This window comes from Halichoerus grypus, chromosome X, assembly GCF_964656455.1.
Source record: "Halichoerus grypus chromosome X, mHalGry1.hap1.1, whole genome shotgun sequence".
NCBI classification, from domain to species: Eukaryota; Metazoa; Chordata; class Mammalia; order Carnivora; family Phocidae; genus Halichoerus; species Halichoerus grypus.
The window spans coordinates 93410455-93435632 of NC_135727.1; the positions used below are offsets into that span (position 1 = coordinate 93410455).

Genomic DNA, 25178 nt, shown 5'->3' on the forward strand with positions numbered 1-25178 from the left:
ATCTTGCTGTCAGGAGGATTCAGTTGTGGGACAGTAAACGCCACCAAGTCAGGCTGGCCATGGAGAAAGGAGGCAGGGTGCTGAAGGGAAGGGGGACTGGCAGGTGGTGGGAGGGGGATAGAGGAACAGACAGAGCTGGGTACAGGCAGAAGAATCTTTCTGGTGCTCCCTCGTCACATCAGAGGCCACCAGACTTTTTCCCCAGCCTGCTCAGATCTGCGAGAGGAGCTAAAACATGGACTAACTTGAGTTTTTCTACTCCCAAAACAGCCAACAGTTTTCGCCATTCAAATCAGTGTTAAATGCGCCACTTAATGGCCAGCTGACTGACTTCGAGTTATTTCACAGCCAAATAGAATCAAAGTGGGGCTGGGATGGCTAGTCAAGGGGGGGGGGGGCCTAAGTATCCACCGCAGAGGGGGGAAATTGGTGTGTGTGTGTGTGTGTGTGTGTGAGATGCGTGTAGTGTGTGTGTGTGTGTGTGTGCGCACGCGTGATCCATAGGGACAGATGTGCCCAGAACTCAAACAGTGGAGGGTGGAGGCCTTCAGGATCCTTTGAAACTCCCAGGTGGAATCCAGGTTGGACACACATCCTGAATGGACCTTTCCTGCCCAGCCAGGATATCCTGTGTTTGTTGAAAGGACCGCACAGGGAAGCCCTGACCATTGTCCTTCCCAAAATCTGCCAGTCAGCCCTTCCCCAGCCCGAGGCAGCCGCCCCAGACAGAGGAAGAGTAACTCTGGAAACGGTGTTATCAGCATCCTCCATGGACTTCCTCACCTCCTCCCCTGCCCTGTTAGCCCCAAGCTCCTTAGCATCCTCAAACAGAAATTGGGGAAGCTGGGATGGGGTCAGCGCCCTGAAGCCAGCCCCCTCTCTTTTGCCAAGACCCACCTCTGTGCAGCCCTGAGTGGGCAGCTGAAGCCTGCAGCGGGGAATCCTGAGCAGGAGATGGAGCCCCAGCTGGGGCCTAAGGCTGCCGGCCTTGGCCCAGGCCGGCCCGTGCTGCTGCTGTGGGTCTCAGCCCTGAGCTGTTCTCTTTCCTCGCTGGCTTCTCCCTCTCCTTCTCTGGTGCCCCGAAGCAGAACCAGCTACAATTTTGGAAGGACTTTCCTCGGTCTTGATAAATGCAATGCCTGCATCGGGACATCAATTTGCAAGAAGTTCTTTAAAGAAGAAATAAGGTCAGAATCTCCATTAGATAACTCGGAGGGGCAAACTCCTGTTCCCTTCATGTGATGATGTCCAGGAGTTTGTTGAAAATGAGTCAGGATGCAGTTTCTGGGTGGGAGCTGAAGCAAAGTCAAGTCATCATGGCGGCAATGGGTTGACGTTGGGCGGGGGGTTGGGGGGGTGGGTAAGGTATGAAGCTGAATTCTAGCCCTAAATGCTAAAGCCAAAGTTTTCTTTTGAAGTGGGAGCTTAAAGTGTTCTTTTCTATGAATGGAGTAGCCCGGGATTATTGAGTTTACCAAGTTCATTTCTCATAAAAAGAGGGAAATAAAATTAATAGGAGGCCTACCATGTGACGGACCTTTTAAAGCTTATTTTTATTTGCTCTGCATCACCATCCCAGAATGTTAATGTTTTGCACTCATTACTCAGAGAGTGACCATAGCAAGATTAAATGACTTGCCCAAGGTCACTCCCTAGTAAGTGGCAGATCTGGGATTTAAACCAGGGCACTTTGCTCCAAAGTTTCGGAACCAATTTTCCAATGCAGAGGAAAACCCAAGTTTAGTAAATGGTGATGCATTTGGATCTCACCAAGGATGGTATCACACTCTGGAGTTCACGCCTGTCAGCACATAGTCAATGAGTCTTGACCACAGCCAAGACCCAGCAAGGGGGGCTAATGACATCACTGTAACTCTTGGTCATTGCCCTTGAGGGGCTCAGGAGGAGGGAGCCATGTTACAAATAACAATAATAAGACGTGGCCTGAAATGTACAGGACCTCCGGGAGCTCCAAGGAGGGGAATACTAATTCCAAATGGGGGCTGGAGAAGGCATTCAGAGCAAGGCCTTTAAAGGATGAGCTGAAATTTAGGAGAAGGGCTTAAGGTAGAAGGACAAGCTAAAGCAATGGCCCGGAGTGTGGCTCCGGAGAGGCGAGAAGCACTTAGAGGCAGGAGCATGGGACCTATGTGGAGGCGTGGCAGAAGGAGGCCATTGGAAGAGGCAGATGGGCCAGGGGCCTTGAATGCCATGCCAAGGAATTGGGACCTTCTCCTGTGGGCCAGCGGTTCCCCACCTCTTTGATACTAAAGACCCTTTGTAATAGGCCTTTCTCTGCAGCCCTCCCCCAGGGACCTATCTGAGGCATGTAAAATTTAGTGACCAAAAAACAACATTAATTTACAATAATTTGATTTCCAATCTGTATTAACCGAAGACATTTGATTATTCAACTAAGTTACTAAACAAATATAATGAATAGAAAATATCAATCAAAAATGTGGAACTTTTGCGAGATGATAGATATCATATTGATGTAGACTTTCCCCCTTAGGCTTTTTTTTTAAGGCATTTCAAATGGTGAAAAGTTGAAAGACCTTCCCAACCGGGGAAGCTCTATTGCAGGCAACGGTGAAGGAGTTTAGTGGGGTAGAGACAAGATGAGACTTGTGTTTTGGAAGGATCTCCTGGAAAGAAATGTGCGTCTGCCTTCGGCTCAGGTCATGATCCCAGGGTCCTGGGATCGGGCCCCGCATCGGGCTCCCTGCTCAGCAGGAAGCCAGCTTCTCCCTCTGCCCCTCCCCCTGCCACCCTGCTCGTGCTCTCTCTCTCAAATAAATAAATAATTTTTTAAAAAATAAAAAAAATAATAATTACAAAAAGAAAGCAGTGTGCAGGATGGACTGGTTGACGCTGGCAGGGGCAGCCAGACCAGTTCTCCTAGTCCAGGAGAAAGGTCAGTGGGAACAAAGCAGGGCAGGAAGGATGCCAGGGGGTGGGTTCAGCTAGAGAAGTCATTTTGTTGACCAACTCAGTGTGACAGAAAGTAAAGATGGAAATGTTGAAAGCGAACACAAGATTTCCATCCCGTCTAAGAAATGGGATGGAGAGGACCAAGAACATGAGTAAAGTGGGGCTGATTCCTCGGAGAAAGGAGGCGGGGAGAATACAGACAGATTTTCCGACAGGAGGGAGGGCCTTTATGGGATTCAACTGAAGGAGAGTCCCAGGTTCATATCCTCCTCGAGGTAACTGAACAAGAGTATATGAATCGTACAGTTGACTCTTTGCCAAGTGGCAATAAATGAAGTTTTTCTCACCAGGCAGGTATTGGTCAAATTCAGGAAGCATTTCCCCAAATAGGTTTGTGTTCCATTCAAGTTCAGGATATTACCTCAGCTCCCTCAGAATTTATGTTCCATGTGCGCCCGAAAGGGATGTGTGCAGAGACAAGCGGGAAAGCATCAGGTGGGGTGGGTTGGAGTTTAGGGCTCTCCATGTTGAGAATGCACATTCTTCAAGCGCAAAGCCCCAGAGAGAGGCAGTGAGTGGGTCTGGGGACGCGGACTTGTTGATAGTTCTTTACAGCGTAAGCAACTGTTTCCTTATTTTAAAAGTAATAGCTGTTTATTTTAGAATTTTCAAGAAATACTGAAGAAAGCACAAAATGAAAATCATGTATAATTCCTCCACGGAGGGATCACCCCTTAGTTAACATATCCTTGCCACCTTTTTTCTAAGTATGGATTTAAAATTTTTTTCAGCAAAAATGTGATCAGACTATGTACACTTTTCTGTAAACTTTTGTTTAACAGTATGTCAGGAACACCTTTCCACATTATTAACTGTTCTTCGACGTCAGCCATAGAAACATTTTTCTAGACATGTCTCCTCTGGCAAGGAAAACAAAAGTAAAATTAAACTCTTGGGACTGCACCAAAAAAAAAATCTTCACATAGCAAAGGAAACCATCAACAAAACAAACAAACAAACAAACAAACCCACCAAATGGGAGAAGATATTTGCAAATGATACATCCACAATTTGATTTTTAATGGCTTTGTGGTATTCAACCGCATCAGTCAACCATAATTTATTTAACTAATCCACTGCTGTGAGACAACTAGTTTTTTTTTCTCTTTTCAATATTATAAACAGTGTTATGTTGAACATCCCTGCTGCTCGATTTTTGTGCACATCAATCAAAAACTCCTATGACAAATTCCCAGAAGTGGAAATTTCTGGGTCACAAAATATAGCGCATTTTTAGGAGACTTTATATATGTATATATCTCCAAATGGAGACTTCTACCTATGGAGCTCACTTCTTGCATGCTCACAAATATTTAATATTACTACTATTTTTAGTTTGTATGTCTTCTGAGTTGAGCCTTTTTTTCAGGCTTACTGGCCATTTCTTTCTTTCTTTTTTGGGGGGGGCTTTGTATAATTCTTTTATTTATTTTTTAATTTATTTCTTTTTTTATTTAAATTCAATTAGCCAACATATAGTACTGACCATTTCTATTCCTTTTTTGTTTGCTAAATTGTCTACAAGTTCATATCCTTTGCCTCTCTTTCTAAGAGTGTTTGTTCGTCTTGTTCATCTCCAAATATTTTCTCACTTTTGCAAATGACTATGATAATACCTTAGGAAAAAGCTCACCCCGAACTCTCAGCTGTTTGGCTGACATGCTATAACCAGGCAAGCGTTAGCATTCCAGGCCAGGGCCTCAGTAAGAACTGGACAAAAACTTGTTTGTTTGGCAGCAGAGAGTGAGCCTGGGAAGCTGAAGACACGTCATTGGTAGATGACTGTCATCTTTCCTTATCTTCTCTTTGGCAAGAACGCTGATGATAAATCTAATGCTTCCCATACCCAACCGTTAACCTTTGAACATTTCAATGTTCTCAGTACCAGTTTTCCCATGCGTTCCGTTTGGACTTTCAAATCCTGAATGAAAAAAAAACTTAAGGGAAGCCAGAAAACAAGAGGAAACCTGATTGACATAGTCTTCCCGCTGAAAACATACCTATCTGTGAAATCCTAAGCAATCACGCCAGCTGGTGCGATCTAGCAGGAACTGATTGATCAGGATTCATGTATGTGCAGATCAGGTTGGGGAGAAAGGTGGAGATGGAGGACTTAGCAGGAGTATTTCTGATCAGAATTGCTCCTAGAGATTCCTGGGCTCTCACCAAGGCAGGTGCTTTCCCTGCTTTCCCTCCCCTTCCTTACTGTACTCACTTGGCCTTACATCCCTACCCCCCACTCCCAGAGTCTTAAAGAAAGTTTAAAAACTTCTAACTGAGTAGTGGAGGGCTCGCAGTATTTTTAAAATAAGTAAATCATTAGGCTTGTTTTTGCCTTCTCTTCTCCCTTGCTCTTGTCTGTCTCTTTCATCTCGGAAGATGATAGCAATTATTGCTTTAACTCACTTCCTCGAATCAATTCAGAGGTCTCGGGAGCTGCGGGGCCCCAGAGCTTATGGCAAAAGCATCCGTGTACATGTTCCGTCATCCACACATGCGCCCATCTGTCCATTTACCCATTCATTCAGGCGTCCATCTGTGCATCGTTCCACCCAACCATCCCTCTGCAGCCAGCCAGCCAGCCAGCCCTCCATGTATCCCTCCACTCACTTATCATCCATCTATACATCCAAATACCCGTCCATCCATCCATTCATCCATCCATCCATCCATCCATCCATCCAACTAAAATGCATTGGGCACTAACTTGGCGCCCAGCCGTCTGCTAGGCACTGAGCGACCAAGTTGAAGGAAGCCCAGTTCTAGCCCTGCAGGAGTTTATTCTCCATTGGGAAGATAGTGGTGGCACTGGGAAAATGGAAGAAAGTATCTCAGACAAAGGGATGGGCACATGACCAGGTGAGTGGAGGCTCAGGGGCCCAAAACGATGTGGCTTAGCCAGGGATGATCAGTGGTTTGGTGAGAACAAAGCAAGGTTGTAGGGGGAGTAGAAGGAGATGGGCCCAGAAAGAAAGCTGTGAAGTGCTCTAAGTAGTGTGAGCTGTGTCCTAAGAGCTTTTGGGAAGACGCTGGATGTTTTAAGGGTTCTGGGCAAAGCTGAGGGATGGAGAAAAGGAAAGGGAGGCAAGAAATATTTAGGAAGGCATGTCTACAGACTTAGTGTTTGACGGGTTGTAAGCATGAGGAGCATGCAAGAGGAAAGTGTTTTATTGTCATTGCAACACTGTCGCTCTGCCCCACGCCACCACGCTGTCCTCCATGTTGAGGGGCTCGGTTGGATTAGACCACATGACCTTGTTGCTTGCTTCCAGCTCTGAAACTATGATACTGCTAGATACAACCCCTAATAATGTTACCTACCAATCTGTTCCCACAAAGTCATACAAAGGATGACAGGGGACCAGGCCAGGGCAAAGCACTTGAGATTGCAAGCTCTGGGGCCTTGAATGCCGCTTCCTCCAATTTCTGGTTGTACGACTTTGGACAAATTACTTAACTTCTTTGTGCCTCAGTTTCCTCATCTGCATGGTTAAGAACAGTACTGACTTCGCAGGTTTGCTGCCAGGTTTAACTGAATTACTACTCACGAAGCATTTAGCACAGTGACTGGTGTGTTTACGTGTTTCATACATGCGTGTTGCTACGATCGATGTCTAAGAGAACCACCTATCATAAATCCTCAGTCACAGGCCTTTCAGGGGGTTGAACCCTCAGGAGCAAGAGCAGCTGCAGGGAACAAGCAGACAGGCTTGCCTCGGGGCCCTCTGCCCTTCCTTATCCTCTTAGAGGGGAGGACCATTCCCAATGGTTGTCCTGAAAATGCCGGTGAAATTGATTCACTGCTCGTTTACAACGTTTCATTTTTTTTATTTTTTATTTTTATTTTTTTTCAAGATTTTATTTTATTTTTCATTTTTTATTTTTTTAGATTTTATTTATTTATTTGACAGAGAGAGACACAGCGAGAGAGGGAACACAAGTGAGGGAGAGGGAGAAGCAGGCTCCCCGCTGAGCATGGAGCCCGATGCCGGGCTCGATCCCAGGACCCCGGGATCATGACCTGAGTCGAAGGCAGACGCTCAACCGACTGAGCCACCCAGGTGCCCCAAGATTTTATTTATTTATTTGAGGGAGAGAGCATGAGCTGAGGAGAGGCAGAAGGAGAGGGAGAAGCAGGTTCCCCACTGAGCAGGGAGCCCAATGTGGGACTCGATCCCAGGACCCAGGGATCATGACCTGAGACAAAGGCAGACGTTTAACTGACTGAACCACCCAGGCGCCCCACAATGTTTCACCTTTTTAAGTAGATTTGTGGCAATGTTCTTGAACAGAATTCTTTGGGTCTACTTCCACTGCAGTTTGGACGGCACTACTACATTATGGAAGGTGCTAAGTAACAGGTTCTGCTGGAGCACCTTCTTTGAGAAGCTTGCAGTCTCTTAGGGTGAAGCTGCGTCATGTAAGTGAGAAAACAAAGCAGTGTAGAGTTTGGGGCCAATCAAAATGCTAATTCCCCCAAAAGTCATGATCATGAGGCTGTCCAATAATGCCCAATAATAAGTTCCAGATTCTGACTTGAATTAAATATAGAACACATCTCAGAAGCTTAATTTTATTAATCATGAAAGTAAATGTTACCTTCCTAATTTTTCCTACATAAATCAGAAGAAGATTTCACATTCTCCCCTAATGGGAATGTTGGCATGTGGCCAGAAGAATGACCAGAGAAAAGGTCAAGGTGGGGCCTAGGAAACTAGCAAAGGGGTCCTAGGGAAGGATTAAGGACCAACCAGGCTTTTGTGTGGCATTACACACGTCTTGGATCCCAGATGGCTTTGAACTTGGTGACCATTTTCCAGCCACTGTTCCCTGTGACTTGCTTGGTACGGATGGCTTAAATCTTTGGATTGAAGGCAAAATTGATGGGGCCACTAAGGGTGGGATATGCAGAGGTAGTGCTCCTCTGAGTGCAGGCCCAGAAGCCTCTTCACCAACTATGGTTCCAAGACCCAGCCATTAGTCAGAGGGTGGGCTGTTTCTAGAACCAGTGTTGGGAAGGGGAAAGATCATGGGCTCTGCTGACAGATGGCCCTGGGTCTGCACGTCTGCTTGGCAATGTACTGTCTGAACTTGGGTGAGGTCCTTAGGCTCTATAAGCCTCAGTTTCCCCATCTGTAAAGTGGGGATGGGGTATCAGGAGAATCTAAGGCACCAGCATGTGTAAAGCTGCCGTCTTTACATGGAGAAGTTCAAAAAGCCATGGCTAGTCCTTCTGCGTCAGCTGCCTGAAGAGGATAAAGCATGTGTCTGGCGTGTATCTAGCTCACCTTTTCTGACATCACATATTTATATCCCTGAGTTTGAGGAAACAAAAGTAGTATTCTCGCAGGAAGAGTGGAGTGCCCCAGTCAAAGGAGGAGAAATGGATCAGACAGGATGTTGTCGCCTGTCTCCCTGTCCCCAGGTTCTGCTGGCTCTGACAATATAGCTAGTCCCTCCTTGGCCCCCGCTTCATCCCTCCAGCTCCAAGCAGATCCTAAAAGGGCTCTTCTGGGGGCACCTGGGTGGCTCGGTCGGTGAAGCGTCTGCCTTCGGCTCAGGTCATGATCCCAGGGTCCTGGGATGGAGCCCCGCGTCGGGCTCCCTGCTCAGCAGGGAGTTTGTTTCTCCCTCTCCCACTGCCTGCAGCTCCCCCTGCTTGTGCTCTCTCTCTTTCTCTCTCTCTCTAATAAATAAATTTTTTAAATTTTTAGAAAAATATATTAAAAAATAAAATAAATAAAAGGGCTCTTCTTCCAGGTTTGACAGCTGGCTGGCCTCCCCCCTTGGACTACCTCCCGACTACTTGCCTTCTTACCCTGCAAATTACTCAGATGATTCCAAAACCTGGCGCCCCGTGGAGGTCTCCAGGCTGGTCAGCAAACAGCAAAGTGACATCTCAGACAGGAGAATCTGCGCCTCTGCAGCAGCCCCGAAGACCTGCAGCATCGAGCGCGTCCTGCGGAAAACCAGGAGGTTCCAGAAATGGCTGCAGGCCAAGCGCCTCACCCCGGACCTGGTGCAGGTGAGTGTGCTGGTCGTGAGGCAGGAGACAAGGGGCCAAGCGGGAGGGAGGCATCTACTCTCATCTCACATCTCCATGTGGGGAAAAGGAGTCATGGTCTGAAGTGGGACCAAACCCATGTCACGAAGCAGAGTGGCTTGTGACAAGACGGTAACTAGACAGGTTTAGTTATAGTGACCCTTCCCATTGGCATCCTCCACTCTCGCTGATGTGACCCTCCGCAACTATTTGGGAAACAGTTTCTGGCTGCTACCTCTGGTCTGAAGAACTGATGGGATGACCCTTAGCAACCCTCCCCCCGGCCAGGGTTTAGCTCACCTACAAGCTTCTCGGGGGACCTTTGCCAACTTCCAGACTGTGCCCTTTCTTGAAAGCTCTCCTAGACACCCTGTTTCACCATCCAGAGAGCCCACTTTGGACATCAGCTTCCTCGTCCATTTCCCACCAGAAAGAAGAACCAAACCTGAGTCATGACAGAAGTAGGCTCTGATAATACAGCTCCCTCTTCCCATCTGAGAGCTCCCACTCACTTCCCCCAGTAGGCTACCTCCAGGACTTCAGCACATTGCTGGCGCCCTCATACCCTGCCTTGGTCCCCCCTCCTGCACTATCATCCCCGGGATCCTGCTTCCTCACCCAAACCAGCACAACCTTGTACCTCCCCACACACCCTGCTGGGTCCCTGATGGCAGAAGATGCCCCCTCAGAGGACTGAGGAGTGTCTCACCTTCAGCCAAGATGGGAAAGAAGAGGCTCACCCCAACCTCCCTGCCATGACAAGGCTGGAGGGCTCGAACTGGCCCCCTTGGGGGGATGCCGAGGCCACCTCTTGCACTCCCCAGGCCACAAGCCCCCTTCACGTGGACACCTGAGGCTGCTCGAGGGACTTCTGAAGCACTCAGACCTTCCCTTGGCCTCTTCAAGAGGAGGGGCACCAAGCAAAGAAGAACCACTGGTCCCTGGATATCTCATCTGTGTCACAAGACCATGTGGCTTTGCCCTTGGGTTGTGTGGACACTGCTTTACAATCAGGAGCAATCAAGCTGTGGGAAACATGGCTGCCATCTGACATCGCGCTTCCCAATGGGAGCCTTTTGTACTCTACACTTTATGAATCTCACTGCCGTGGGGTGGGGAGAGAAGGACCCAGAGGAAGTCAAGCCATGCCCAGGCCAGGGAGGTGGCGGGATCCAACATCCGGGTCTTGGAGTTTGTGCAGGAGACAGCAAGCAGAGGCTCAGGTGAGAAGAACCCCGTGCGGGGCTGCTCAACACTGAGCAGAACCCGACAACAGAGGACAGATAACAAAGCCCCCACCGTGGTCCACACCATCAGTATAATCGCCCTGCGCCTCTCCTTCTGCACTCGCAGACAGACCCTCCACGCCCTGGCCTGGGTACCTGCCACTTGCCAATTGCAGGCTGGCCACAGCAAGTACTGAGCCACAGGAAGGACCAATGTGAGACCTTTCCCGCTTTGCCTCAACTATGTGCTCAGGAACAAGTGGAAGTCCCCCAGGAAAAGCAAAACAAGATCCACAGGGAATCGTTTCAGAACCCCCTTGAAAATCCCGTCACCTCTTCCGGCCCCCATCATTGACGGGTTCCATGCCGAAGGACACAGTTCTCCTAAGGCACTGCTTCCAGACTTACCTCCACTTGGGACCTGCACAACACACCAAAGGACAGCCAGGTGCTCAGGATACACTTGAGATCCCACGGAAAGTGGCCAGACCGATGAACTAAGGAAAGCTCCCTCTTTCCCTCAGCTTCTAGAGATTTCCATAATAACAACCCAGTGGGGATTATCCCATGCCCCCACCCCGACCCCGGCAAGTCCAAAGCACCCCGCCCAGGACATCTAGTATCACCTACCATGATGAGTGTAGACACTGTGGTGTAGACAAAAGATCTCTGGAGTCTGGAAACTGTCTGAGCCCTGGCTTTGCCACTCAAACCTGGGGCCAAACGAGAAGGAGCAGAGACCCAGGAAGAGCAAAGAGCTGCCGCTTCCCGTGCCTCTGGTCAATAGGCTTCAACACTGTGCTTTATCTTGGGGACACGAAAATGAATCTGACACAAGCCCCACCTCCAGGAGCAGGTGGCCCCCCGGCGAGGACAGGTAAGAACACAAACCACCACAAAGCAATATAATGGATGATATGAGGACACTCAGTAAGGGAACAGAGGACAAACTATTGACTTGGGTCCACTCACCAACCAGGTGACGTGGCATTTAAGCGCAGGACTTCCCCACTCTGCCCCCACATCCCTCCTCCCAAAGCGGGTTGAGGGGAGGCCTGGTGGATGATCTCAAAGAGCCTCCCAGCTCTGACATTCTTTGACTTGAGATGACTCTGCTTCACTTATTATTTAACAATCCTGATGAATGACTACTATCAGCAGGTACTCTGCTGCATGCCTTGATTTCCTATTTCTTTTTATTATTATTATTTTATTTGTTCATTTGAGGGAGAGAGAGAGAGCATGAACAGAGGGGAGAGGCAGAAGCAGACTCCCCGCTGAAGGGGGAGCCCGATGATGCGGGACTCGATCTCAGGATCCGGAGATCATGACCTGAGCCGAAAGCAGATGCTTAACCGACTGAGCCCCCCAGGCGTCCCTTGATTTCTTCCTTCTCAAAGGGCAGCAAATAGTGCCTTCTCTATCCGATTCATTCATCCTAATGAGCTTTACATATGCTTTAGAAAAAGTCCATCGCCATAGAAATACATGGCAACATTATTGTACTGAGAGGATCCCTTTCTTCAGTGTGTTGTGCTAAAATTTGCTCGACCAAATTTGTCCTCTCACCTTAACATGTGGCCAAACAAACTTTCCTTCTTTCTGACAAAAACACATCCATTAACAACACCCCGTTAAGACACATCCAAAGCCACACCCATTTTCACTTCTCTGCTAACTCGTCTTTTCATCCCCACCCACCAGAGATTTTTCCTTTCCTTTTTTAAATTTAAATTCAATTAACCAATGTATATTACATGATTATTTTCCTTTCCTTATAAAAAAAAACAGAAAAATATCAGCAGCCATTTTATAAATGCTGAACAAACCCCATTTTTCCTCCATCCACCAGAGCTCAAGGTTATTGGCACCCCATTGGGCCCCACCTCCTCCCTCTCCTGTCCTCCTTTCCAGAGACCCTTTCGCCTTAGGATCCCACAGAATGCCCTAGGTGTTCTGCACCCTTTTCCTCCCAGGCCCCATTCAGGCAGCACCCAAACTGCCACACTTTTCTTCTTAGCAAAACTCACCTCCCAGATGGTTTAAAATGGATCCATCATCACCAAAGGTGGGGGTGAAGGAAACTCACTCATTTGCCCAAGACAGTCGAAAATGAGTCTTCAGACAAAAACTCGTATGTGAATGCTCACAGCAGGACTAATCACAAGAGCCAAAAGGCGGAAACAACCCACATATCCATCAACTGAGGAATGAATAAACGAAACATGTTATAGCCACATGATGGAATATTATTTGACCATAAAAAAGAATCAAGGACTGATACCTGCTACAACACGGATGAACCTTCAAAACATTACACTAAGAGAAAGAAGCCAGATGCAAAAGGACAAATATTGGAGGATTCCATGTATAGGAAATGTCCAGAATGGGCAGATCCATAGAGACAGAAAGCAGATTAGCGGTTGCCAGGAGCTGAGGGGGAGAATTAGGAGTGAATGTTTCATGGGCACAGGGTGTCTTTTGAGGGTGATGGGAAAATTCTGGAGTTAGAGTGATGATATTTGTACAACCTTGTGAGTATACTAAAAGCCATTGAATTATACACCTTAAAATGGAGAGAATGGTACACTTTATGTTATGCGAATTTCACCTCAACTAAAAACAAAAAGGAAGAATAAGCCCCATAGAAACTTCACCAATCCTGTGACTTCATTCCCTTGGAGTCCCAAGAGGTGATGGGCAGCTAATCCAATAATTTAATTCATGCCAGGATGTTAACAGCTAATAGCATTTCACTGTTAGCTCTCCAAGAAACCATTTGTGTGTAAAACCGATATGGTAATACTCGTACTTGTCCATCCCATGACTATCTCACACCTTCCTAAAACATCCCTGCATCCTTCCCCCTGCCCACAAAATTCAGATGTGTCCCCAGAATCCTTCTCGATGATCTGAGCAAGCAGCCTGTTTCAGAGTGACCATTCATCCCAGATTTGGCCGAACAGCTCTGCCGGCCCCAGGAATTCTGTCGACCATGACTTGAGTGGGTGTTCCCTGATTTTCTCAAAAGCCACTTTCCAACCGGGATCTAGGCCAGGGCCCTCCAGAGTGTGTATCTGTGTGTGTGTATGCCGGTGCGTGTTTGGGAAAGGAAAAGGGGCCGCAGGGAGCCCACAGGTTTGCTCAGAGAACTGACAAGGAAGAGAAGAGAAACAGTCAAACAAATAAAAGAAAATTGAAGGCAGGGGGGATGTGACAGGTGCAGGGCCCTCCGAACCTCGATTGTGAGTTCTGCTTATGAATAAATAAAGTCAACTTGGATGAAAAGCCCCAGGGGTCACCATTAGAGGCTGAGCCGGGGAGTCCGTGGCTCCCCACTCCTGCAGGGCCAAGCACGGCTTTGTATTAAGGACACTCTCTTGAGCCACAGGCGGTACACTGCAGCAAGAGGGTGAAGCAACACAGAGTGAGTGTGTGTGTGTGTGTGTGTGTGTGTGTGTGACTTATGCTAATAAAACCGTGACTTTTCTCCTTCTAAAAACTGCATTGTTCTGATGGGAATATCCCACAGCCTAAATTACTAGCCCACAGATAGAACCACAGCCAAGAACACCACCCAGTTTATCATGACGTGCCTGTTCGAAAAACCACAAAGAAGGCTTCCTCTGCTATTATGCCAAGTGCAAAGAGGCAACCACCCTCAGCAGTGCGTGGCTAATCGGAGGAAAACACATATCCCCCGTTGTGTCCCCCTCCCATCCCCTCAACTACCGGCTGCTTCTGACATTGTTCTAAACACAGACCCTGTTTCCCCCCCGCCAGTGGGAACGGATTCCGTGGCCGCCGAGCCTTTTCTCCCACTAGATGGCAGTATAGTGTTCAGGCGGCTTCGTCCAACACAAGGATGGCGGGCGATTTTACTTCCTCGGTCTTGGTTGGTTGTTTAAAGAGATAGAATTAGGGGCAGTAAGCAAATTCAGCAAAATGCGTCTTAACCATTTAATCAGAATATGGTTTTAGAGGTAAATACTACAATAAAATTCATTTGTGCTTAAAGTTAATTCAAAAACGGTTAAGAGGGCTTTGCTGGACCTAGGCAAGGCCCTAGGAGGGGATAAGGGTGTCGAGACAAGGTCCCTGCACTCTGGGAGACGATGCTCCGCTGGGGCGGGGACCCACTGTGATACGAGACGGGTTATGATAACGTGTTTGAATAAAGATGAAAATCTTGTATTAGAGTCGCAGCTAGTTTTCAGACCATAAAGATTTTAATCTCTCACAGGCTACCAGGTCAAGGACCCTTCCAAAAAGTTACATATGCTGTTGTTGTTGTTTTTTTTTTAAATAACATGACCAGATTGGTGCTAGAAAAAGAAAAACAGCTGATCGGTGGCCATACCATTTTCGTACTGATCTCATACGGGAGTCAAAGATGATGAGTATTAATGGAAAAGGAAATATAAGCTACTAAAAGTGCCTGGCCAGTCCCACCATAGGTCAATATTCCCAGAACATCAGCACACACCCTCTGGCTGACCCGTCTCAGGAGAGCAGAGGCCCTTCCGAGGTACACTGTGGTCATGAGACCCTGCTCCCCATGACCCTTGGGAAGTAGTCAATGGTGCTTTTTTTGTCGCCCATGGGAGTTCCAGGAGCCAACTGGGGAGAGATTACGGCATGGATCTGAGCTCCACCCGGCCCACTTTCTCCTTCCAGTCACGGAACTGTTGACAGTTGAAACAACTAAGGCTTTGGATCATGGCATTTGTTGAGAGTTACAAGCCCTGAGACGTCATCACCTTGGCATTTGTGGCCACCACGTTATTTGGAATGGGCTAGAGACTAACCTATTCATTTCCAGGCCTCCATTTTATCATAGGCTCATAGAAAAGGGACTAACAGATCACTCAGCCTGTCTGCTCAACTGAGTCCTAAATTACTCCTGATGGAACTCGTGAGTGAAAAGAAGATAGTGAAAGGTGTTCCCCACCTTGACACAAACAAGTTGGGCAATCGAAGAGAGGCAAGAGAAGACTCAGGGAAGGTAGACGTGAGATGAGTCACCAGGGGTTCCTTTCCCAAAGAGCTCAAAAGCAGAATAGAGGCAGTCCACAGTCAAGGCAAAACTGAAGGCTGGAAAAACATCAAGATGTTTGCAGGCTCTGCCTTCACGGGGCTCTCAGCTTTCCTTGAACTTGGGTGTTAGCCAACCAAACCCGTTCTTAAATAAATCAAGCCATCCTTTGTTCTTGCCATGATTTCTTCCTCTGCTATCTCAATACCCCTATTTTGATATATGCTGGAACAAATTCTTTTTTTTTTTTTAAAGATTTTATTTATTTATTTGAGAGAGAGAGAGAGTGAGAGAGAGAGTGCAAGAGGGGGTAGGGTTAGAGGGAGAAGCAGACTCCCCGCCGAGCAGAGAGCCTGATGTGGGACTTGATCCCGGGACTCCAGGATCATGACCTGAGCCGAAGGCAGTCGCTTAACCAACTGAGCCACCCAGGCGCCCTGGAACAAATTCTTTTGCTTGGCTCAGAGGCCTGAGAATTGGCTGTGCCTCTACATATGTCCACATAATATGAAGTAAACAGAGGTGAAACTATATAACCTATAACAGATATCTATAAAGACATTCACTCGAAAAAATTAATGACGAAACTAATTGATAAGTTGGTTGTGTTCTAAAAACAGTTTATTCGGCCACAAAACCTCTCAATAAATTTTAAAAAGTAGAAATAACATGGACCACTTTCTCTGATTAAAAGGCAAGAGCAGGGGCACCTGGGTGGCTCAGATGGTTAAGTGTCTGCCTTCAGCTCAGCTCATGATCTCAGGGTCCTGGGATCGAGTCTGCTTCTCCCTCTGCCTCTCCCCGTGCTTGTGCTCTCTCTGTCTCTGTCTCTCAAATGAATAAATAAAATCTTTAAAAAAATAATAAAATAAATAAAAGGCAATAGCATCAGACATTAACAATAATAAAAAGGAGGAGAAAAAAGAACCCTACCAAATCTGGAATTTTAAAACATTATCTACAAACATTCTTATATATGTCAGTTGGTGAACATGAGTATACTTATGGAAGTAAAACTGCTGGATGATGGCACATACATAGGGACTCATTTAGTAGATACTACCAGTTTTCCAAAGTGGTTGTACTGATTTCCTCTTATAAGCAATGGAAGAGAGAGTTCCATTGTTCCACATCTCCATCGACACTTGATATTGTGAGTTTTTCATTTTTGTCATCTTGGTGGGTGTCTAGCAGTATCTCATTGTGTGGTTTGAAGTTGTATTTTTCTCATAACTAATAATATAGAGACCCTTTCCGCATATTTTTTCACTGTTTTGATTTCGTCTTTTGTAAAACCCTGGGGTTAAGTTGTCCCTTTTTTATTGGGTCATCTGCCTTTCTTACTGATTCCTGAAATTTACATTTATATTCTAAAATACGAGCTCTTTGTTGGATATATGTATTACAAATATCTTCTCCCACTCCACAGCTGGCCTTTCTGCTCTCTTAATAAGTATCCTTTGATGAAATGAAATTCTTCATTTCAAGGTAGTCCAATTTATTCACTGCTTATTTTAAGGTTAATGCTTTTAGCATCCTGATTATCCCATGGTCATAAAAGTATTCCCCTGTTTACTTCTAGAAGCTTCCATGAGTTATCTCTCATATATAGCTCACTAATCATATGTCCTGCTGTGCCCAGTTTGGTATCAAATCCAGTCAATAAGTTCTTAATTTCAGATATTGCATTTTGTATTTCTAATGTCATGTGGGTTTTTTTAAATAAATTCTAATTCTCTGTTGAAATTCTCTCCTCTTTATCAATTTTGTCTGTCTTTTCCTCTTTTCTCTTAAAATCTTAATCATAGTTGCTTTGAATTCCATACTTGCTAACTCTGGATTATCTCTGCTTCTCCTTCTGCTTCTGCTGGTTGTTTTCCTTTTTCTTGATTGCCAATTGGTTTTTCTTGCTTCTTCACATTTTTTGGCAATTTTTTTATTGTATGCTGGGTTTTAAGGATAATACATTGTAGAGGTTCTGATTTATATTATCTTCTTTCAAAGACTGTTGACTTTTGTTCTAGCAGCCAATTACATTGCTCCCAGATCACCAAAATCCAGGGTTTCTCAATCCCAGAGCTATGGACATTTGGGGCCAGATTATTCTTTGTTGGGAGGATGAAGGCGACGCTGTCCTGTGCATCGTAAGATGTTTAGCAGCATCCTTGGCCCCCACCCACTAGATGCCAATAGCATCACAACATCCAGTCGGGACAACCCAAAATGTTTCCAGATGTTGCAAAACAACTCGGAGGGAGCAAAATTGCCCCCCCCCCCCAGTTGAGAATCACTGCCTTAATCATGTTGAGGCTGGGGTTAGACTTTGTTCGTGTAGATCTTCTTCAGTGTTGCTCTTGCTCCTGGGACATGGTCCTTGCTGGTAGGACATGATCCTTACTACTGGAGTGTGGACTTCCTGAGGTCCAATTCAAAGCCCAGGGTGCTAAGATGTCTGGCTCAAACTCCAGCCTCCATCTTGCCGGAAGTATGCAGCCTCTGAAATCTCTGTTCAGGGATACAGCCTTCTGTGGTTCTGTGCTATGCCTGGAGACCCACCTGCTCATATGCAGCTTAGGAGTTGGCCAGAGACCTGGCAGGAACTTTTACACGTATTTGGGGGGCTCCTTCTCTATGGCTTTCTCCTTGATAAGACCCTACCCCCAAATCCCAGCGACTCTGGAAGCCCCAAACTGTTTTCTTTACCCAGCAAGACAGCACGGCAGCTTGGAAAATGCCCTCAGGGCAAAAGATAGCGTGACTATGGAGCTTGGTTCATGTGTATTCTTTTTCTCAAGAACCATGGACCTGGGGTGCCTGGGTGGCTCAGTCGGTGAAGCGTCTGCCTTCCGCTCAGGTCGTGATCCTGGGGTCCTGGGATCGAGTCCCATGCCGGGCTCCCTGCTCAGCGGGGAGTCTGCTTCTCCCTCTGTCCCTCCCCTCTGCTCATGTGCTCACTCGCTCTCTCTCTCTCTCTCCCTTTCTCTCTCACACAAAAATAAATAAAATATTTATTAAATATTTAAAAAAAGGAACCAAGCCTAGCATGGGAGTCGGAGGAGAACCCGACTTAATAACACACTTACAGCAGATCAGAATACATGGCATTGGTTTTCGTTCTTTTGGCTTTTGCCAAAGCAGACAGGGTGCTGCTTGAGGGCAGGGACTGCTTCTTAGTCATCTATGTCTTCCCTCATCCATGTCTGCCATGGAGTAGACACCTCACAAATGTTTGGGAGATGAAGGAGTGATAGAATGAGCGAATGGATGGGACATCATTCACCACTCACTGTTCATGGCTTCCGGGTGACTCTCAATCCCCACCAGGGCTGACTCCCTGGGCTAACTCCAGAGGCCATGGGATTTCAGAGTCTCCGAAAGTCCTGACTTTCCCCAAGAGAACATCTTTACTGGCTTGACTCAGTATCATGGTTTCTACTCTTTGGAATAGGACTCTTGATACCAGAAATGTCTAACGGATTCAAGTGAGGAGGGATGGTGACATGGTAATCCATTAACACTCTCCAAGGCTTGATCTCAACACCGTTATCTTGGAAAAGAGACAACTAAGGCATTTTGACCCAGGGCAGCAAGGGAGAAGTTGATGGGGAGCCTCTTGCTCAGGAGAATAAAAAGTGGTTCCTCCAGGGGGTCCCCTGATAAGTTGGGCCAAGCACTTTTGAGGACTGTACTTCAAAGGGAAGGTGAGACACCAAAAGATCAATTGGCCTTCCATCACTGTTTCTCCTAGGGTCCGCAGTGCCTCCCTACCAAGAGGTTCCAGGAAGGTCAGTGGTCCAGGGTGACCATGCATCTAGGGCCCCCAAAATGGCACTGGATGTGGTGGAGACCTGCACACCATCCTTGAGATTCAGCAGGTGCTCGTTTACAAGCGGCACTTTCCAGTTCTGGGGACAAGACAGCGGATAACACGTATGCTTTTGGTAGGGAAGGGAGTTCCGAAAACATAAGTGACTTTTTTGCTTTAACCAACAGATATAGCTACCTTCTAGTATTTTGAGATCAGCTTCTTCTTTTCAGCCTAAAATGACTGTCCTTTCCTAGGGTTCTGGGTCTAAGGGACTCTGTATGTGAAGCTACCTGATTTTTATATGGCCAGATGGCTAGAGTGATGTGTGAACAGTCACGGGGCTCACCCCGTTCTTAACACTCATTGTTCTTGGGTCCATCTGATCTTTCTGTCCTCCCTGAAGTCCTGCCCTTGGCCCAGTGGCCAATCATCTACGGCCTCCCCTTTTAGTTGTCTGTTTAAACTTAATACCTCAAGTGCTTGCGGCCCTGGAGGCCATCAGATTGCCTGAGCATATTTTCCCACAGGAGGTCCCCGTGACAGATCCCCTTCCCTCTCCCTACACCTCTTGCACAGGGAGCTCTTCCAACCAAGTCCTTCTACACAGCACCCTCAGCACTTCCCCGCCCATTGGAAGGGGGCAGGGCACCACTTCTGGCATGCTTCAGAGAGCCCTGTCACCTGTATCCCTTGGCCCCACCTCTGCTTTCCCAGACACATCCTCAGCCCAGCCACCTGCCACCACCCTCCTCACCCCCCAAAACCAGGTCTTTCCCTTCCCGTTCAATTTTTAAATTTTTTTTTTTTTAAGATTTTTATTTATTTATTTGAGAGAGATAGAGACCATGCATGAGTGAAGGGAGAGGCAGAGGGAGAAACAGACTCCCCGCTCAACAGGGAGCCTGATGCGGAACTTGATCCCAGGACCCTGGGATCATGACCTGAGCCGAGGGCAGACGCTTCACCAACTGAGCCACCCAGGCACCCCTAAATTTTATTTTTAATCATCAAGGTAACATATATTCATTATAAAAATGTTTAAAGTATATATATTTTAAAATCCATAGGGAAGTGGGGGGGGAAATCACTTAGAACCCACCCCCCAGAGGCAACCACTGTGAACACATTGGAGTTCTTCCTTCTTGTCTTTTTTCTAGTCATATTAACTTAATTACAAAGAAGTCGAAGAAGTTGAATAAGTTGAAAAATGATAAGAATAATCTTTAAATATATGGAAAATGCAATATATGGAATGTTGCACGTTCTTCTGTAACAATATGGTATCACATACTCTCGCTTGTATTAATGAAGAGAAAAGTCGCCATGAGACACACAAAGAAAGACCAAGATGTTGGGGTGGCTTTGTAACGTGTCACCTTGGCCTGGCTGACTGGAATTTCCCAGAATTCCCCTCCCTGTTAGTTTCCATTTCCAGTGGGCTACAGAAAGATTTCACTGGGAGTTTTGGAAGGCAGAAGGGAAACCGTGACCACTTTGTAGCTCACACACAGTGTCCCCTCTACTGGCTCCCCTTGCTGGGGTGAGGTCAGTTGTGTGAGGTCAAATCCCTGTTTTTTAAAAAAGAAGAGAAAACAACCTAGTGTTTCTGCTTCTCTGACTGAACCCTGAGGGATAGGGTTGGTACAACCTCGACAGAAGCAGAAGCCTGGCAGCCCCTCCCCCAAGCAAGCACAAGGCTAGTTGGAAGCTTTTCCTGACAATCGGGGTTCTGTCTGAGCTTCCTGGACCACAGGACCTTTGCACAGCAGAAGCCACTGAGTTCCTACAGAAGTTTCTGCAAGCTTGCACGCACAAGTGAGTTGTCAGAAGCACTTGGCGTCCTGTCTTCTGATTTAAAAAGAAAGGTGGGGGTGGGGAACCCAGCAGCCCATAAAACGAAATGGCCCAGTGGAGAATTATGACCAGCCTTGGCATACCTGAATCAAAATGACAGACCATGAAATAATGTGTTTTCGTCTGCATCAGCTGCCCTGTCCGTCCCAACTATCAGCTGAATTGCCTGCCACAAAGATTATTTCATCTGCCACAGTGGAAAATCGTTGAGCAGCTCACAAATTCCACAGTGGCAAAGCCTGGGGCCCCAGAGTGGGGGAAGATGGAGGATGAGAGGGAAGAGAGAAAGAGAGACTCCAATGGGAGGACGAAACTAGCCACCACTCCCATAGGCAGGGTCATCCAAGATATTGGCTACCCATGGAAGAGGGGGCCACGACTGCCACCGAGCGAGCCTCTGGCTGCCGAAGGTTTGACAGCAAGGAGCATAGGGAGGCAAGGAAAGGAGGAGGCCTGACCACAGCCTCTGCACCACAGATACCAGGAGGGACACTGTGGGGAATTCAGCGACAGGGGTTACCTACAACACCACAAATGACGCACGTCTTCTAAAAGGAAACAATTGCTTGTAACTTATTCAGGGATCAGAAGTTGCAGGGATCAGAAACCACCTCGGAACAATTAAAGTGAAAAGGAGGGGTTCGTTGTGCCAGAAATACATCCATCGGGACCTCATGGAAACTAGGAAGTTCCAAGGCGCCTACTCAACCCATCTCTGCCTCCGGGGCCACATTGTTTCTCATCTCTGTTTTCTTTTGGTTGTCTGCTCCATCACCTTCTCGGCAAACTGGATCTCCCTATGTGGTCATGTTCCCTGCTCCTCCCCAACGTGACAGGACATTACCGTTCCCAGACCCACCACCGGCCGCTTGGCTCAGCCTCCCAGGAGCTGGGGGTTGGAGCAGACACCCAAAGTAAGTGCGCTCTGGCACATCCATCTATCTGTGACCAAGGATGTGCTTGCTAAGGACCTCCCGGGTGCCCACCCAGGACTGGGAGCTGAGGAGGTTACAGAAGTGTTGGTGTCCAGCGTGCCTGTCCACGAGCACGTGAGAACTGAGGCACGACGGGGCCTGAGGACCAGACTCCAGGAGAAGGAAGAAAATGAGGGCTTGCTTAGGTCAGGAAAGCCGCTTAGAGGACTTGTGATCTGACCTGGGAGGGGAAGGATGGGCTGGGGGAAATGTCCCTGGCAGATCTTCCAGAGAATAAAAGAAACTCGTGCCGGGCAAAGATGCGGAATAAGGTGTGAATGGGGAAAGTAGTTAAGTGTCAAGTCCAAGATCACGGTGTGCGTCCACAGCAGTGGGTGGCATTGCAACAGCAGGACTGGGAGGCAGCAAGTGTTGACGTTCATTCTGTAGGACAGCGGTTCTCAACCTTGAGTCTGCATCAGAATCTTCTGGAAGGCTCGTTAACACAGGCATAGCTGGGCCCCAGCTCCGGAGGTTCTGATGCAGCAGGTCTGGCGCAGGGACCGAGAATTTGCGTTTCTAAAAGACAAGTGACTTGAGGACAGGGGATCTTTCCACAAATGGGTCAAAAAGTAGTAGGTAGGGTGCATGGACAAGGGTCCATAGTGGGGTCGGGGAGGCTGGGTAGCAAAAGTAAGGCAGGGCCATACACACACAACAGCAGCTGGGGAAGAAAGTAGCCGGGGGCGGGGGGGGAGTGAAGGGCAGGGTAGGGCACATCCAAGGGGTACAGCAACCACTACAGGCCAGACGATGCCCAGGGTTCCTGGGGAAGCGAGGACGCCTGGCACCCAGGTCCTGCCCATGAGGCCCGGGACTACGGGGGAGAGAAAACCAACAGAATCCCTGCCCGAGGACGGGATGTCACCCAGAGTCGGAGGCCCTGTTTTACATGGAAACCAGAGCTCTGTCAGAGGCTGGCCGTCCTGTGCCAGGGAAACATTCTGCAGCCCGCGCCCTGCCCCGTGCCACCAAACCTGTTTCGTTTTTTCAATTGAATGTTGTGTTCACGTCAACACAACCTTCCGGGGGAGGTTATCCACTCGGAGGGGATCCAAAGCAAACTCCAAATTCTGCACCTGCTCTCGGCTCATTTTCGGTCTCTGCTTCTACTCTTCCAAGCCCAACTCGCCATCAGTGACTGACCTGTAAGGAACCAGAGTTGACAAGCCCAGGCAAACAGTAGCAGAGAGAAACTTCCTAAGGGGGGAGGGGGTCGATGACAAATCCACCGTATCATGGATGATGAGGGCACCAGCTACTGTACCAAGTTCCCTCCCTTCTCCAGTGCCAGTAACAGTGGCTGAGGATGCACTGTGCCTGTAAAGGGACGTGACTGAGAATGATGAGGACATTTTTAGATGTCAAAACTTTTTATTATTTATTTATTTATTTATTTTTAAAGTAGGTTCCACGTGGGCCCAGCGAGGACCCCAGCGCGGGGCTTGAACTCCCGCCCCTGAGATCAAGACCTGAGCTGAGATCAAGAGTCGGACGCTTAACTGACTTGAGCCACCCAGGCGCCCCTAGATGTCTAAACTTTTTGAATCATCCAAACGGTTTCTCTCCAATAGTCGCTGTGGCGGCCAGCACTTGCAGAACGAAAAGTTAACAAACCAAGAACCTTCGCGTGGTGTCCGGGTTCCAGATGAGAAAAACAATCAGAAAGCATCTCAGTAAAAGTGGGGGGGGGGGATTCTGTCTACTGGAGTAGGAAAGAACTGTGAGCTATTTCTCATAATAACAAAAACCAAATAGGTTTTCCTGGTTTTGAATACAATGCAGCTTGAGGAAACATTCTGTAACTTTCGGCTTCATTACCCAGAACAACCGGTACAGTGAATCATCATTGTCTTAATTACGACACACTGATTAACACTGATACATAATTAACCTAAACCCTGAGTCGCAAGCATATTTAACAACCAAATCATGTAAAAGGTGTTCGGGTGTGTAACCAGAAAGTCAACTCAGAGGTTTATTAGCACTCGAACTTTCTCTTTTTTCTCCCTGGGTGCTAGGAGAGCTTGGTAACAGTAAATTCACTAAGAGTAAAAACTCATTTGTTGGCGATTTCCCTCAGCCCTCCAAATTGAGCCAGTCAGGGCAATCTTTTTGCTGGAAAAGCTGACTTCCCATCTTTTTTTTTTTTTTTTTTTTTTCCTGGTATCACTGCATCCCCACATATAACGATGGTAGCCTCTGGGGGCGGTAACAGGAACTCTTAGTCACTTTCACACCGTACAGTTCCATATCGTTTGAATGTCTGACAATGAACGTGCACGGGATGGCTGACTTTGGAAGCCTCCTTCCTCCCAGTGCGTGGAAAAAAGTGCCCCGGTGACATTCTATATAGACAGTGCGGGCACTGTCTGAGGCCTAATCCACTGATGGGGAAGATGGTGGTGACCCTAGAAAAGGTTAAAAGGGGAAATAAATGGGGGCGCCTGGGTGGCTCAGTCGGTGAAGCGTGTGCCTTCGGCTCAGGTCGTGATCTCAGGGTCCTGGGATCGAGCCCCGCATCGGGCTCCCTGCTCAGCGGGGAGTCTGCTTCTCCCTCTCTCTCTGCCCTCCCACCCCTCCCTCGTGCTCTCTCTCTCGCTCATGAATAAATAAAATCTTAAAAGGTGGGGTGAGGAATAAGTAAATAAATTAATTAATTTTTAAAAAGGGGGTAAAATGACTTGAGTTAGCACATCTGCTGTCTTTAGCATGTGTGTCATAATTTGTGAACATGAAATAATGTCCGTTTGCCTTATTTTTATGTTCTGTAAAGCCTTAGAAGAACAGATTCTGAGAAGTGAAAACTAATTCTCATTTCAACGTGAAGCTCTCCACTGGTCAGTTGACCATGTCCTTGGAAAGAGAGGTCAGAGTCCTGAATCCAGCTGTGCCTTTAGCCATCTTTATGACCTCCGATCGCTGACTTCCAATCTTTAAAAAGGAAAGCCATCCTTCTTGCCTTAGATTTTCTTCCTGAGAGTAGTTAGTGTTCTTTCTTCTACACATTTGTTTCCATCAGAGCAAGTGTTCAGATATGTTCAGTCATGGTAAATCTTTGTCTTCCGAGTCATATTTGCTTTTGGGAAACAGCCCAAAGTCATCCAGACCCAGGTGGGACGATTAATATGGGAAATGAGCTTGGGGCTAGGATGGCTATAAGGCACACACCATCTTCCTGAGTCCTCCTGCCATTCCTGTGAGGTAGAAGAGGCGCCATAATCTCCTCTTACAGAGAAGGAGA

General features: G+C 47.4%; 1 protein-coding gene across 2 annotated transcripts in view; it reads left to right on the top strand.

Annotated features, from left to right (window-relative positions):
• The first annotated feature begins 817 nt into the window (after positions 1 to 817).
• DIPK2B (divergent protein kinase domain 2B) overlaps positions 818 to 25178 on the top strand; it is a 42061-nt gene continuing 17700 nt past the window's right edge. For both annotated transcript variants that reach the window (XM_036106315.2, XM_036106316.2), the window contains exons 1-2: positions 818 to 1187; positions 8755 to 9019. In XM_036106315.2, coding sequence (XP_035962208.1) covers positions 955 to 1187; positions 8755 to 9019 — 498 coding nt within the window. In that variant the 5' untranslated portion in view covers positions 818 to 954. The remainder of the gene's footprint in view (positions 1188 to 8754; positions 9020 to 25178) is intronic.